Source organism: Zalophus californianus, chromosome 15, assembly GCF_009762305.2.
Source record: "Zalophus californianus isolate mZalCal1 chromosome 15, mZalCal1.pri.v2, whole genome shotgun sequence".
Lineage (NCBI taxonomy): Eukaryota > Metazoa > Chordata > Mammalia > Carnivora > Otariidae > Zalophus > Zalophus californianus.
The window spans coordinates 12,234,976-12,250,780 of record NC_045609.1 but is presented as its reverse complement, the minus strand read 5'-3'; the positions used below and the strand labels follow the sequence as shown (position 1 = coordinate 12,250,780).

The window sequence follows — 15,805 nt, the reverse complement described above, 5'->3', positions numbered from 1 at the left end:
GTGTCTATTTTTGTATCATACTGTTTTAATTACTACAGCTTTGTAATATAACTTGAAATCTGGAATTGTGATACCTCTAGCTTTGTTTTTTCTTTTTCAAGTTTGCTTTGGCTATTTGGGGTAATTTATGGTTTCTTACAAAGTTTAGGATTATTTGTTGCAGTTCTGTGAAAAAAAAATGCTGTTGGTATTTTGATAGGGATTGCATTAAATGTGTAGATTGCTTTGGGTAGTATGGACATTTTAACAATATTCGTTCTTGTAATCTATGAACATGGAATGTTTTTCCATTTGTTTTTGTCATCTTCAATGTTTTTCATCAGTGTTTTATAGTTTTCAGAGTACAAGTTTTTCACCTCCTTGGTTAAGTTTAATCCTAGGTATTTTACTATTTTGGGTGCAGTTGTAAATAGGAGTTTTCTTAATTTCTCTTTTTGCTGCTTCATTATCAGTATATTGAAATGCAGTGGATTTCTGTACATTGTTTTTGTATCCTGTGACTTTACTGAATTGCTTTATCAGTTCTAGTAGTTTTTTTGGTGGGGTCTTTAGGGTTTTCTATATAGAGTATCATGTCATCTGCAATAGTGACAGTTTTACTTCTTCCTAACAAATTTGGATCCCTGTTATTCTTTTTTCTTGTCTGATTGTTGTGGCTAGTACTTCTAGTACTTGTTGAATAAAAGTGGTGAGAGTGGACATTCTTGTCTTATTCCTGACCTTAGGGGGAAAGTTCTCAGTTTCTCCCATTTAGGATGATATTAGCTGTGAGTTTTTCATATATGGCCTTTATTATGTTGAGATATGTTCCCTCTAACCCTACTTTGTTGAGGGTTTTTAATCATGAATAGATGTTGTACTTTGTCAGATACTTTTTCTGCCTCTATTAAAATGATTATATGGTTCCTATCCTTTCTCTTGTTGATGTGGTGTATCACATTTATTGATTTGGGAATATTGAACCACTCTTGCATCCAAGAATAAGTTCCACTTGACAGGGGTGAATGATATTTTTAATGTATTGTTGGGTTCGATTTGCTAATACTCTGTTGAGGATTTTTGCATCTATGTTCATCAGCGATATTGGCCTGTAGTTCTCTCTTTTTGTGGTATATTTATCTGGTGTTGATATCAGGATAATGCAAGCCTCATAGAATGAATTTGGAAGTGTTTTCCTTCCTTTTCTATTTTTTGGAGTAGTTTGAGAATAGGTATTAACTCTTCTTTAAATGTTTGGTAGAATTTGCTTGCAAAGCCATCTGGTCCTGGATTTTTGTTTGTTGGGTGTTTTTTTATTTCTGATTAAATTTTATCGCTAGTAATCAGTCTATTCAAATTTTCTGTTTCTTCCTGCTTCAATTTTGGTAGGTTATATGTTTCTAGGATTAAGCCATTTCTTTTAGGTTGTCCAATTTGTTGGCATATAATTTTTCATAATCTCTTAATAATTTTTTGTATTTCTGTGGTGTCAGTTCTTTCTCCTCTTTCATTTCTGATTTTTTTAGTCCTATTATTTATTTATTTATTTGATGAGCCTGGATAAAGGTTTATCAATTTTGTTGATCTTTTCCAAGAAAGAGCTTCTGGTTTCACCGATCTTTTTTTCTTTTAGTTTCTATATTGATTTCTACTGTAATATTTATTGCTTCCTTCTGCTGGTTTTGTTTGTTTGTTTGTTTTTCTAATTCCTTGAGGTAAGGTTAGATTGTTTAGTTTTTTATTTTTCTTCTTGAGGTAAGCCTGTATTGCTGTGAACTTCCCTCTTAGAACTGCTTTTGCCCCATCCCAAAGATTTTGGACTGTTGTGTTTTCATTTTCATTTATCTCCATGTATTTTTTTATTTCCTCTTTGATTTTTTGGTTGACCCATTCATTGTTTAGTAGCATGTTATTTAATCTCCATGTATTTGGCTCTTACCACATTTTTTCTTGTGGTTGATTTCTAAAGTTTCATAGCATGGTGTGATTTTGATATTTTTGAATTCATAGATACTTGTTTTGCGGCCTAATATATGATCTGTTGTGGAGAATGTTCTGTGTACTCTTGAAAAGAATGTATATTCTGCTGTTTCAGGATGGAAGGTTCTGATTATGTCTGTTAAATCCATTTGGTCCAGTGTGTCATTCAAAGCCACTGTTTCCTTCTTGTTTTTCTGTGTGGATGATCTGTCCATTGATATTAGTGGGGTGTTAAAGTCCCCTACTATTATTGTATTACTGTTGATTAGTTCCTTTGTTATTAACCATTTATGTATTGGGTGCTCCCATGTTCAGTGCATAAATATTTATGATTGTTATATTTTCTTGTTGGATTGTTCCCTCTATGATTATATAGTATCCTTCTTTGACTCTTGTTACAGTCTTTGTGTTAAAGTCTATATTGGCCAATGGTTTTCTTTTGACATCCATTTACATGATAGATGTTTCTCCATTTCCCCACTTTGAGCCTGCATGTGTCTACAGTTCTGCGATGAGTCTTTTGTAGGCAGCATATAGATGGGTCTTGTGTGTGTGTGTGTGTGTGTGTGTGTGTGTGTGTGTGTGTGTGTGTATGGGTGGGTGGGTGTGTGTGTGTTTAAAGATTTTATTTATTTATCTGAGAGAGCAAGCACAAGCAAAGGGAGAGGGAGTCAGACGTGGGCTTAATCCCGGTACCCCAAGATCATGACCCGATCCAAAGTCAGCTGCTTAATCAACTGAGCCACCCAGGCACCCCTGGTCGTGTTTTTTTGTTTGTTTGTTTGTTTGATTTGTTTTATTTTTAATCCACTCTGTCACTCTATGTCTTTTATTTTTTAAATTTGTTTTAATGTATTATTTTTTAAAGATCTTAGATTTTTTTTGAAGATTTAAAGATTTTATTCATTTATTTATGAGAGAGAGAGAAAGCATGAGCATGTGCAAGCACGGGGAGGAGCAGAGGGGAAGGGAGAGGGACAAGCAGACTCTATGCTGAGTGGAGCCTGATGCCGGGCTTCATCCCAGGACCCTGAGATCACGACCCAAACTGAAACCAAGAGTCGGACACTCAACCAACTGAGCCACCCAGGCACCCCTCACCCTGTGTCTTTTAATTAGAGCATTTAGTCCATTTATATTCCAAGTAGTTACTGACAGGTATGTATTTATTGCCATTTTGCTACTTATTTTGTGGTTGTCTTTAAGAGTTCTTCTGTATTCCATTCTTCCATTGCTCCCTTCTCTGCTGGTAAGTGTGCTTTCTTTAGTGATTTACTTGGATTTCTTTCTCTCTTATTTTTTCATATCTGTTACTGGTTTTTGATTTGTGGTTACTAATAGGTTTGTATGTGACATTTTACATATAAAGGAGTCTGCATTAAGTTGATGATTGCTTAAGTTTAAGCCTATTCTTCACTTCTCTCTCCCCACATTTTTAGGTATATGGTATCATACTTTACATTCTTTTATGCATGGCCTGAGTGATTTTTACAGGTATACTTATTTTTACTGCTTTTGTGCTTCCTACTTGTTGCTCTTACTCATGGCTTTTCCTTTCCATTCAAATAGTCCCTTTTAACATTTCTGGCAGGGTTGGTTTAGTGGTCATGAACTCTTCTAGCTTTTGTTTATCTAGGAAACTCTTACCTCTCCTTCTATTCTGAATGATAGCCTTGCTTGATAGAGTATCATTGGCTGCAGATTTTTTCCTTTCAGCGCTTTGAGTATATCATGCTACTCCCTTCTGGCCTGCATGGTTTTTGCTGCAAAATCAGCTGGTAGACTCGTGGAGTTCGCTCTCTCTTGCTGCTTTTAAAATGCTCTCATTATCACTACTTTTGTGCCATTTTAATTACGACGTGTCGTGGCGTGGACCACTTTGGTTGATTTTCTTGGGGGAATCTCTGTGTCTTCTAGATCTGGATGTCTGTTTCGTTGCCCAGAAGATTTCGTTGGGAAGATTTCAGCTATTTCTTCAAAAAAATTTTCTGCCCCGTATTTTGTCTCTTCTCCTTCTAAGATTTCTGTAATGCAAATGTTATGCTTGATGGAGTCACTGAGTTCCCCGAATCTGTTCTCATTAAGCATTGTTTTATTTTTTTCTCTCAACTGGTCAGCTTGATTACTTTTCATTACTCTGTCCTCCAGGTCACTGATTCATTCTTCTGCTTTGGTACCCTGCTGTTTTTTCCATTAGTGTATTTTTTATTTCATTTGTTGTGTTGTCCATCTTTGACTGGTTCTTCTTTATCTCTGTTTAGGGTCTCACTGATATCCTCCACTTTTTTCTCAAGTCCATCCCCATTTTGCTTAGGTCTCTTGCTGTGGTTTTGTCCTTTTCCTTCATTTGGGACATATTCCTCTGTCTCCTCATTTTGTCTAACTCTCTGGGTCTGTTTCTCCGTGATAGGAAAGTCACTTATGTCTCCTGTTCTTGAAAGTTGTAGCTTTATGAGGAGGAGTTCCTGTAGTGTTCTGCAGTGCAGTGTCCCCTGTTCACTGGAAACTGGTGCTTCAGGGGTGTCTACTATGTGTGTTGCATGCACACTGCTGTGGTCCTGTGGTGGCTGAGCCACTTTTGACTTCAGTCCACTCATCCTCAATGGCTCTCTTTGTCTCTTGTGGGCAATGTTTGGTCCTTGTGGTGTTAGTGGACCAGTCTTGGGCTGCCGTGGGCTTGGGTTGAGTCAGACCAGGCATTTGCCAGAGCTGTAGTAGCTCTGAACTTCAGGGTGCTCTGTCTGTGTTGTTCCCTGCGAAGCTTTAGTTGGTGGGTGGCACGTGCCGTCAGAGTAGATGTCTGCCTCCAGTGCTCTGCTGGGTCAGCAGTCAGACTGCTGTGTGTGGTTATATTCCCCTTGCCCTGGGGCAGTAGTCATTTGGAGTCGTGCTGGCCCCCGTCAGGGCTACTTGCACACTGCCAGGCTTGTGGCCCGGATTTGAATGGGCTCCATCCAAGAGTGTATTGGAGGGTGTAGATCTGCAACATGAGGGCTAGGGGTGTTGCAGTGGGGCAACAGTGTTAGCAAGGTTTGCACACTGCTGGTTTTCTACAGGAGAGGTCCTGAAGTGAACTGAAGCACGCCTGGCTAAAAGGGGCACATTCCTTAAGCCCAGGGAGTGGGGAGCGATGGAAGCAAGTTAGGTAGTGAAAGTCAACACAGCACTGGTTCCCGCAGGTGGGCTGTGTGTTTATGCTGTGGGGAAGGTAGGGGTGGGAAATGGTGCTGGCCAGTTTCTTTATTCCTGGAGGAGTACCCCAGTGATCCTGCCCCTTCAGGACATACTCTGAGATAAGTAAATAAATCTCCCTCCCATGGACCCCAGGCATTTTTCAAATTGTTGCTTCTATTCTGTATCTCTCTAGGCTGTTTGTTGAGCTCTTTCTTTAAGGGTGAGGACTGAGCTTCTTCTCGTCCTCTGGGCTCTTCCACAGTTGGGCCCACTGATTTTTAGAATTCCAGGCTTTAAGTCCCACTGGTTGTATAAACTCACAAAATTCAGCCCCTCTGGCTTTCAAAGCCAAATGTTAAGGGAATTCATCTTCCCCGTGCGATCTTCTCAGTGTGATAGTCCGTTTGCCTTCTCCGTGCCTGCGGGTTCTTCCCTCCCGTGGACAGGTTCATAGTTGGTTTAGTTCCTCACTGTGTTTCCACCCTTCTTACCCTCTTATATGTGGTCTTTTCTCTACATTTAGTTGTGGAGTTTGTTCTGCCTTCGAGTTTTCTGCTTTTTTACACTGATTATGGGTATTATCTAATTGTATCTATGCAAAAAGGTGGGCTGAGGGTCCTCCTACTCCACCATCTTCCCAGCAATCCTCCACCTTGTCGTTTTGGGATTTTTTTTGTTGTGTTTTTTGAAATCCACTCAGCCATCCTAAGTCTTTTAATGAGCATTTAGTCCATTTACATTAAAGTAATTATTGATAAGTATGTATGTACTGCCATTTTGTTAATGGTTTTCTGGTTAATTTTGTAATTCTCTTGTGATTTTATGACTTTCATGTGATGTTTGGATTCCTTTCTCTTTTATGTGTTTACCTATTATAGGCTTTTAGTTTGTGGTTACCACAAGGTTTATATATAACCTATGTATATAGCAGTCTGTTTTAAGTTGGTGGTTGCATACGTTGGAGCATGTTGTAAAAGCACTACATCTTTACTCTCGTTCTGTGTTTTTTTAACATCATGTCTTACATCCTTTTATTTTGTGCGTCCCTTGACTAATTATTGTAGATAGAGTTGATTTTACTACTTTTTCTTTTAACCTTCATCCTACATTTCTCTGTTGATCCACTACCTGTAGTATGTGTTTGCTTTTACCAGTGAGATTTTTAAAATACATGTCTTATTTCTACTTATGGTGCTTTCTGCTTAAAGAAGTCCTTTAATATTTCTTGTAAAACCAGTTTAGTGGTGAGGAAGTAAATCCCTTAGCTTTTGCTTTTCTGGGAAACTCTTTACCTCTCCTTCAATTCTGAATGATGACCTTGCTGGGTAAAGTATTCTTGGTTGTGAGTTTTTTCCTTTCAGCATTTTAAATATATTGTGTTTCTCCCTTCTGGCCTAAAAAATCAGCTGATAATCTCATGGGGGTTCCTTTTTTTTTTTTTCTCTTGCTGCTTTTAAGATTCTCACTTTATTTTAACCTTTAATTGTAACATGACTTCACGTGGACTTATCTGGGTTCATTTTGCGGGGGGACTGTCTGTGCTTCTTGGACCTGGATGTCTGTTCCCTTCCACAGGTTTGGGAATTTTTCAGCTATTATTTCTTTAAAAAGTTTTTTGCCTCCTTCTCTCTCTCTCCTTTTTCTGGGACCCCTATAATGTGAATGTTAGTACACCTTATGTTTTCCTAGAGCCCCCTAAACTATCTTGTACTTAAAATTCTTTTTTTTTTTTTTTTTTTTTGCTGTTCATTTTGGATGTCACTACCCTGTCTTCCAGACCTCTGATCCATTTTTCTGTATCTAATCTGCTGTTTATTCCCTCTAGTGTATTTTTCATTTCTGTTATTGTATTCTTCGACTGTGATTGGTACTTTCTTATATTTTCTGTTTGTTGAAGTTCTCAATGTGTTCACTCATTTCTTCTCCCTAGGTCAGGAAGTGTCTTTTTGACCATTACTTTGAATTGTTTATTGGGTAGATTGCTTATTTGTTCTTTTTCTGAAGTTTTGTCTTGTCCTTTTCTGTTTGTTTTTCTTTCTGTTTTTGTTGTTGTTGTTTATTCTTTGTTGTTGTTCTTTTGTTTGGAACATATTTTTCCATCTCCTCATTTTGCCTAACTCTGTGTGTGTGTTTCTCTGTATTAGGTAGTTTGCTGTCTCCTGGTCTTGAAGGAGCGGCTTTAGGTAGAAGTCCCTTGGGGCACAGAAACACAACCCCCCTTGGCCACCATAGACTGTTGCTGCAGGGCTCTCCCCTGCATGGGGTACATGCGCCCTCCTGTTGTGGCAGCGCTTGGACTACAGGTGTGCTGGTGGGAAGGGCTGTCCTCCGGCCCAGCTGGCTGTCACGCCAGCCACAGCTGCTTCAGGTTGTCTGGTTGTCTGCAAGGCCACGCAGAGGCACAAGGCCGTGTGGGGCTCTCAGCAGTGTGCAACCCCTGGCATTAGCAGTCTGGAGGGCAGATCAGCATGATGGAATGAGTCAGCAAAAACAGTTGCCGCCAGTGTCTGCGTCTCCAGAGAGAGACCCAGCAGTCCCCTGCTTCTCTGAGCAGATGCTCCAAGTTTAATAGGAGGTCTCCTCCACCTGTAGTCCCTGTGCTTTTCGTCTGGTATGTTTGTGCTGGTTTCTGGGTTGAGTGAGTCTGCACGCGGGCCCTTTAAGAATGGGTTTTCCTTTCCCTACGGTTCTATAGTTTTATGGGTGATTCCCTGGTGGTTCTGAAAGCCAGCTGTTTTGGGGACTGTCTCATCTGTGCAGGATATAAGGCCTGATGTGAGCTTGAATCGCTCACTCTGGAAAAATTTCCATACCTTTGAGATCTGTCTGGACTGCGCAAGACCATGCCTGGGTATGGTTTTCCATTAGTGAGACTGTATTTCTGACCCTTCTGTCTGTCTCAGTGCTGTGTCTTGTTGTGGAGGTTCTGTTCATCCAGTTTCTAGGTCCCCCTTTAAAAGGAGGAATTCCGTATGTAGTTGTAGATTTGTTGTGTCCGTGGGAGGAGGTGAGCTCTGAATCTTCCTTTGTGGCCATTTTGAACCCTCTTCTCTACTAATGTATACTTTGTCACTATTTCCTGCACTGATAATCTAAAATTATCTAGTGTACAAGTACACAATGAAAGATTTGGGGTCACAGCAATTGCACTACTGGGTATTTACCCCAAAGATACAAATGTAGTGATCTGAAGGGGTACATGCACCCCGATGTTTATAGCAGCAATGTCCACAATAGCCAAACTGTGGAAAGAGCCAAGATGTCCATCGACAGATAAATGGATAAAGAAGCTGTGGTATATATATATACAATGTATATACAATGGAATATCATGCAGTCGTAGAAAAACCGAAATCTTGCCATTTGCAACAACGTGGATGGAACCGGAGGGTGTTATGCTGAGTGAAATAAGTCAATCAGAGAAAGACATGTATCATATGACTTCACTGATATGAGGAATTCTTAATCTCAGGAAACAAACTGAGGGTTGCTGGAGTGGTGGGGGGTGGGAGGGATGGGGTGGCTGGGTGATAGACATTGGGGAGGGTATGTGCTATGGTGAGCGCTGTGAAGTGTGCAAGACTGTTGAATCACAGATCTGTACCTCTGAAACAGATAATACAATATATGTTTAAAAAAAAAGTAGGAAGGGAAAAATGAAGGGGGGGGGCAGTTGGAGGGGGAGACGAACCATGAGAGACTATGGACTCTGAGAAACAAACTGAGGGTTCTAGAGGGGAGGGGGGGTGGGGGGATGGGTTAGCCTGGTGATGGGTATTAAAGAGGGCACGTTCTGCGTGGAGCACTGGGTGTTATACACAAACAATGAATCATGGAACACTACATCCAAAACTAATGATGTAATGTATGGTGATTAACATAATAAAATAAATTAAAAAAAGAAATAATTGGGGTCAGATCTTTGATTGTAATAGCATCCTATTATTTGGTAAATATAAGTAAAATAATTTGTAATTTAAGTTAGAAACAGTTATGAAGAAAAATGATGCATGCTAATTTTTCTTTCCCTCTGTTTTAATTTTACACAGGGCAAGAGCATCAGTTTCAATCTGGGAACCTTTAAATGAAACTTGCTTAAAATCTACATCATACGTAGAAGAGAGGCCTCAGTCAACGACAAGGTGGAAAAGAGTGATGTTGTCCTTAACAAACCTGCAGAATATCATCTATAACCCGGTAACTGACTTCTATAAAATCACTTTTTATCTGTGGCAGGATTTAAAGCAAATCCAATTGGATAGTCATTATCCATTGCTGGGGAGGAGAGATGATTAAAATCAGTAAACGTATGGAAAGTACCCATCCTGTGATAGGGACTGTGGTGGTTGCTGACGGAAAAACAGGTACAGCCCTTGGAGCTCAGTCTAGTGGAGGACGAAGTCACAGTGACAATACAGGGTGGTGAGAATGAGTTCTGAGTGGAGAACGTGGGGGTACGGTGGGGGGAAGCCAACTTTGGCGGTGCTGGGAAGATAATCACAAGACATAATTTTCAAAGGAAAATGGATTTGTTGCTCTAAAATTTTTTAATTTGCTTTCTTGATTAGACCCTGTTCATGAGAAGTAAATGTGTGTTTTCCCCTCAGCTTTTCCCGCTTTCAAGTACTGCTTCATACTTGAGTGGGGAAAAGGTCAAAAGCTAGGGGCAAGATGGAAAAAGAGAAGAATTAGGGTCTCTTGGTCCAAAAGCCCCAATGACTGCAATTGCTGGAACTTTCAGTGTACGTCCTGGGAAGTAATGAACTTGTTTTAGTTTGATGTGGTGATAAGAATCTTCAGAAACGTCTGGTTTCCACATATCCGAAGCTGAATCCTGAATTTAGGTCTGAGGTAGAGTTGCTGTTTTTTTTTTGTAACCGCTCGCCCCCCACCCCAAGAGACTCGTGGGCAAGAGAGAGAGGGTGCAAGTCCTTGAAGTAGGGCCCTAAGCCAGTTTCATTTGTGTTCGTGGTCCCTTTTTTGTTACTTACTTTCTAGTTGTAACTCTTTTTCATCCAGGTTTTGATGGCATTATGCAGAGTGAGGGACAACCACCACATCAAGCAGATTCCATTTTATTTAGTTAGTTATTTTAAAAGATTTTATTTATTTAATTGACAGAGACAGCGAGAGAGGGAGCATAAGCAGGGGGAGTGGGAGAGGGAGAAGCAGGCTTCCCGCTGAGCAGGGAGCCCGATGCGGGGCTCGATCCCAGGACCCTGGGATCATGACCTGAGCCGAAGGCAGTTGCTCAACAACTGAACCACCCAGGAGCCCCAGCAAATTCCATTTTAGAAGAAATAGCCTTCAATAGTAGGCTTCCTTTAAAAAGGAAGATTGAGGGCGCCTGGGTGGCTCAGTTGGTTAAGCGACTGCCTTCGGCTCACGTCATGATCCTGGAGTCCCAGGATCGAGTCCCACATCAGGCTTCCTGCTCAGCAGGGAGTCTGCTTCTCCCTCTGACCCTCTTCCCTCTCATGCTTTCTATCTCTCATTCTCTCTCTCTCTCAAATAAATAAATAAAATCTTTAAAAAAAAATAAAAAGGAAGATTGAGTTTGAAGTCAGTGGGACATTCAAAATGATTTTCTATACCTTACAGTTAAAAAGATCTCAAGGTTGGGGACGCCCAGGTGGCTCAGTCAGTTAAGTGTCCGATTCTTGATCTCAGCTCAGGTATTGATCTCAGGATCATGAGTTGAAGCCCCACATTGGATTCCATGCTGGGTGTAGAGCCTACTTAAAAAACAACAGCAACAACATCTCAAGGTTGTAGATGGACTTTCTGCAAAGATTAAAAAAAAGAAGGCTCTCCACAAGGGTGTCTGAAGTACAGCCCCGGCTCCTGCCAGGAGGCGGAAGGGATGGTCAGGTGACCCTCCTCAGTTCTGCCCTTCGTGCACAAAGGTGCCTTACCTGAATGTGATTTAGAAAGTGATTTTTTTAGATTAAAATTGCTGTGCATCATGCTGATGATTCCTGTAATTTCTGGGATTAGCACATTCAGCTACAGGGTCAAAACAAGAGTGCACTGATGTTCATTTCCTGCCGAAGGGCCAGGAGACGTAGTGGTGCTGTAGGGCAGGAATGCAGCCAGGGCGCCCACGTGGCCTCACTGCTGTTCTGAGGATAATTTATGGTGACATCTTCTTCCAAAGTAAATATTTCTGGCAAATAGCCTTTTTTTTTTCTTTTCAGTTTTTCAGTTTTATAGTCCGTTTTCACAAGCAGAAAAGGGTAGAGGTAGCAAGATTGAACCGCATAGCAAAAACGACATTTTGCTGGGGTGCCTGGGTGGCTCAGTCGGTTAAGTGTCCTACCCTTGATTTTGGCTCAGGTTGTGATCTCAGGGTCATGAGATCGAGGCCTGAGCCGGGCTCCGTGCTCAGCGGGGAGTCTGCCTGGGATACTCTCTTTCCCTCTGCCCCCCTTCTGTCTCTCAATCTCTCTCTCCCTAAAATAAATAAATCTTTTAAAAACATGACATTGTGCTCCGTCTTTAAATTTAACTTCTTAAATAAATATTCATAGCACCAAGTGCTCACACTGCTAAGCTCTTCTTCAGTTTTTTGAACTGATCACTAACAAAATAACTAACGCAAGAAAATAGTTCTTTTTAAGTCTAGCTTATACAATATCCTAATCGATTTAATATCTAATTTAGTATCTAATTTAATATCTAATTTAATACCTAAAATATCTAAGTTATTTGCGGCCTCTGTTTTTTCCCCATTGTGTTTTGAACACTGAAAGGGCAGCTAGCTGCAAATGGAGAAGAGCTTAAGCAGTGTGGACACGCATGTGTTTACTGGCTTTTTACTGTAAGCTTTATGAAGCATTATGAAGACACAGAACTACCGCCTTTTAATTTTTATTCCTTAATGTTTCGAAAGTTTCCATCCACACTGGCAGCAAATTCTATCCATATTAAGTCTTCTTGGAAAAAAATAAAGTACACTCTGTAACTGTCCTGTGTGCTTTTTCATACCTGATTTATTTCACTGACTGTTGTTTATACAGTTCTTAACATGTGACTGAGTGTTAGCTGGTTAAGCAGTTACTTAGCAATGAATCAAATTGGTTGTTAACATTCATTCCACCTGGCGCCAGAACATCCTCCAGTCTCCTTGGGAACCTCACTTCCACCTTCATCCCTTTCTCCTTAGTATTCTGAGGACCCCCCTTTCCGCCTTACCACTTAATCTTAAAGCACAAGACAGTAAAATCTTTCTTAACCTCCGAGGTCCCGTCTGGCCTCGTGTCTTCCTGTTCTCTCTCGCCTTGCTCGCCGCCGTCCTGAGAACGCGTCCGTTCTGCTGTCTTGGTTTGCTCACCACAGCTCTGCCCTCTGATGTTTTGTTTTGTTTTGTGTTACTCTTTCTTAATTTCCTTTTTGTCTTTACTAGTCATGTCCTTCTCGTCATCTTGTGTCTTTACTGATCACCGCTCGACCTGTTGCGTACGTACACAGCATGTGAGCAGTTCTGGCCTTTTCTCTGAGGCTCTCAGATGCCCTTGCTTCAAGACTCCGGAGTTCGTATCTACAGTTACGTCTTCCTCCCTGAATCAGCTTCCCTTTTGCGGGCTTCCATTCCTTTCCGTGTCTTTCTGCGGTTTAACTTTGCCTCCTCCCACGCCGCCAAGCCCCAGATCGTTGGAAGATAATCTGTGTTCCAAACTTAATTTCACTTATGTCAAACCCAGTGGCTTTGCCTTTTTTATTATTATTTTAAAAATCTAAACATAGTATGTGTAAATCATTTTTAAAAATTAAAACCGTATTTAAGGGTTACACGAACCCATAAATTTTCCTTCTGCCCTGGTGCTCGGTTCCCCTCCCTGAAGGCAACCCTATTTACCAGTTTCTGTAAACCCTTCCCAAGAATACACATGAATAGCCAAGAGTGTGTGTGCTGTGTGTTATTGGTCCTGTTTCTTCACACGTGTGTACCACACGTGTGTACCACACTACAGACCTCGTTTTATGGTGCTTCCCTCGACAAGCAAGTCCGTCAGCACCATTTTCCCAACAGCATTTGCTCTCTTCAAGTCTGTGTCACAATTTGGAAATCCTTGGAACATTTCACACGTTTTCATTATTAAATCAGTTACAGTGATCGGGGATTACAACCTGCTGAAAGCTCAGACAATGGTTGGCATTTTGTAGCAATATTTTTCAATTAAGGAAAGTACCTTTTTTTCTTTTAGGTATAATGCCATTGCGCACTTAATAGACTTCCGTGTCATGTAAACATCTTTATGCTCTGGGAAACCCCGGAGTGTATCTGAACAGCTTTTTTGCTGTCTTCACTTTATGGAAGTGGCCCGGAAGCCCACCCCACGGTATCTCCAACGGTGCCTGCATAGACACTGCCCAGGGTGCTGCTCTCCCCACTGAACACGTTTTGGAGCTCTCAGCACACTTGGGATTTCCTTGCTTATCATCAGGGCCGCGTGACTGGTCCCTCGGATGGAGATACCGTCACTTATTCAGCCAGTTCCCATGAAAGGACTGTTTCCTTTTGTGATGGGACCCAGCGCCCTGGGGTACAGCCTGGTATGCGCATCCTTATGCATGTGTGCCCGAATTTTATAGGGTCAGTCTATAAAAGGAATCACTGGGTCAAAGAGCATGATACCCACTTCATTATCTTTTTTTAAATCTTCCTTATTTTTCCATGTTAAGGATTTTGACAGTCTTGCCATATTGAGACTGACCTCCTGGGGGTGTCCAGCTGACCGATCCTTCTCTCCCCACCCCCCCGAATCGAGGTCCCCAACACACACACACCCAGGTGTGATGATTCACTGGCACATAGTCCTCCTCACGGCCGTGGTTTATTACAGTGAAACGATACAGAGCAACGTCACTAAGGGAAAGGCAGAAGGGGGCAAAGTTCAGGGGAATCCAGGTGCCAGGTTCCGCGGGTCGTCCCCCGGTGGTCTCCCCCAGGATGTACTGAAATCCCCCAGCGGCAAGCTGTGACAGTGCGTGCGAAACGCAGCCCCCCCAGGGAAGCTCCCAAGAGTCCCTGCCTGGGGATTCGCTCGGGAGCTGGGCACGTGGACTGCGCTAACACGTACCGCCGTGCCGGACTCCCGAGAGGAAGGCGGGCTTTAGCATACGCTACATGGCTTGCACAGTTTAGGTACAGGAGACCACCCCTGGCCGTCTGGGTGGTGGGTGCTCTCCCCAGATCCAAGTTCCTAGACCCCAGCCAAGGGCCAGCCTCGTCAGGGGGCCTTGCAGGGCTAGCAGTCCCATCTGCTTTGTGAACTCTCTCCTGCGTACTCCCGCATTTTCCAAACCATTTTCCAAACCTTTGCCCCTGCCTTGTCCTTTCTCTCAGCTTATCTGCCTCGATCCCTTTAATAATCCTCTCTGCTCTGACTGGGAGCACTCACTGACCGTGTGGCCCTGGATCCCCCACTCCTTTCGGTGTATGTTCTCCCAACCCGTCACACAAGACGTGTTCAAAACTAAACTCCTCTTCCTCCTGAAATCCGTTTCCTCCCCGGTTTCACCATTTTAGACGGTGGCCCCTATAGATCGTTTCCTTTGAAGCGGTCCTGTGTCTGTCTTCCTCCCCGCGTCCCCCAGGGCCTACCCCCATCGCCTGGCTTGTGTCCTTGTGTCCGGCTCCCAGCGAATCCGCTGCGCTCCAGCGTTCTGTACCCCGCTGGACCGTGGCCCCCAAGCCCCGCCTTCAGGATCTCATTGTACACTCTCCCCCGCCGTCTTGAACTGCCCCCTTCCTGCTCACTGTCTGCCGGATCTTTTTCGGCTTTTCCTGCCTCTCTGCTTTTGTAAACGGACATCTCTATCAGAACGGTCTTGCCCCTCCCAACCGCCCAGCTCACACCACGCTCCTTATCAACGTTCTTTGGGCAACTTGGAATTCTATACATTCTTCTGAAGCACCGACCTGGTGCCCTGTATTTGAAGATGTTGAACTTATGGTCTGTCGTTGGAAGTCCAGAGGCCAGTCTAAGCAGAAGAGGGATTTATTCAGTGATACTCAGTAGTTCTCAGACTCTCTAGCAGGACTGAAGAACCACACTTGGCAACTACAGAATCACAGACGACACCCAGAGCCGTGCTGTACGACTCTTCCCACCAAAAGGGTCCCTGTGCACCGGCAACCCCACCCGGGCCAGCCCTGCCTCCCACCCCGGGGACAGCTGCTGCCTGCCGGCAGAGCCACCACTCAGGGATCCCGGCTTCTTGTTGCTGGTTCTCACTTCCTGTCTGGAAGGTCTGGGGGGCCCGAGTGGCCGAGTTTCGTCCTATGCCCTTCCCCTTCCCTGTGGTCAAGATGAGGCTGAGTGAGGATCTTCTAGATATGGAAGAAGATTGTGATTCTGAACAGCCCGAGTATCCCATTTCCACGGGGATCGGACTTCTTCCCAGCTGCTTTACAGGCTCCTCCCGGACAGGACGCGCATACTTTTAGCTGCAGAGTCCACGGAGGAGAGACCTTTGTGGGTAGGGGACATTGCAGAAGTAATCCTAAAGCAGGCAGAGCAGTGTGAGTCAGCTAGGATGTTCCGGCAGGTAACGCTAAACCCAAGTATGGCTTAAGCTTATAGTGTTGTCCCCAGTGTGATCAGAACTGTGCTTTAATTTTTTTTACATAAATTATTCGTGAAACTTCAAAGCTTGACATTCACCT

At 42.8% G+C, this 15,805-nt stretch overlaps 1 protein-coding gene across 6 annotated transcripts in view; it reads left to right on the top strand.

Moving 5' to 3' along the window:
• The window catches only part of LGALS8 (galectin 8), a 42,216-nt gene that overhangs the window by 13,509 nt on the left and 12,902 nt on the right, over positions 1–15,805 (top strand). For all 6 annotated transcript variants that reach the window (XM_027596771.2, XM_027596770.2, XM_027596772.2 and 3 more), the window contains exon 2: positions 9,183–9,330. In XM_027596771.2, the coding sequence (XP_027452572.1) occupies positions 9,289–9,330 (42 nt within the window). In that variant the 5' untranslated portion in view covers positions 9,183–9,288. The remainder of the gene's footprint in view (positions 1–9,182; positions 9,331–15,805) is intronic.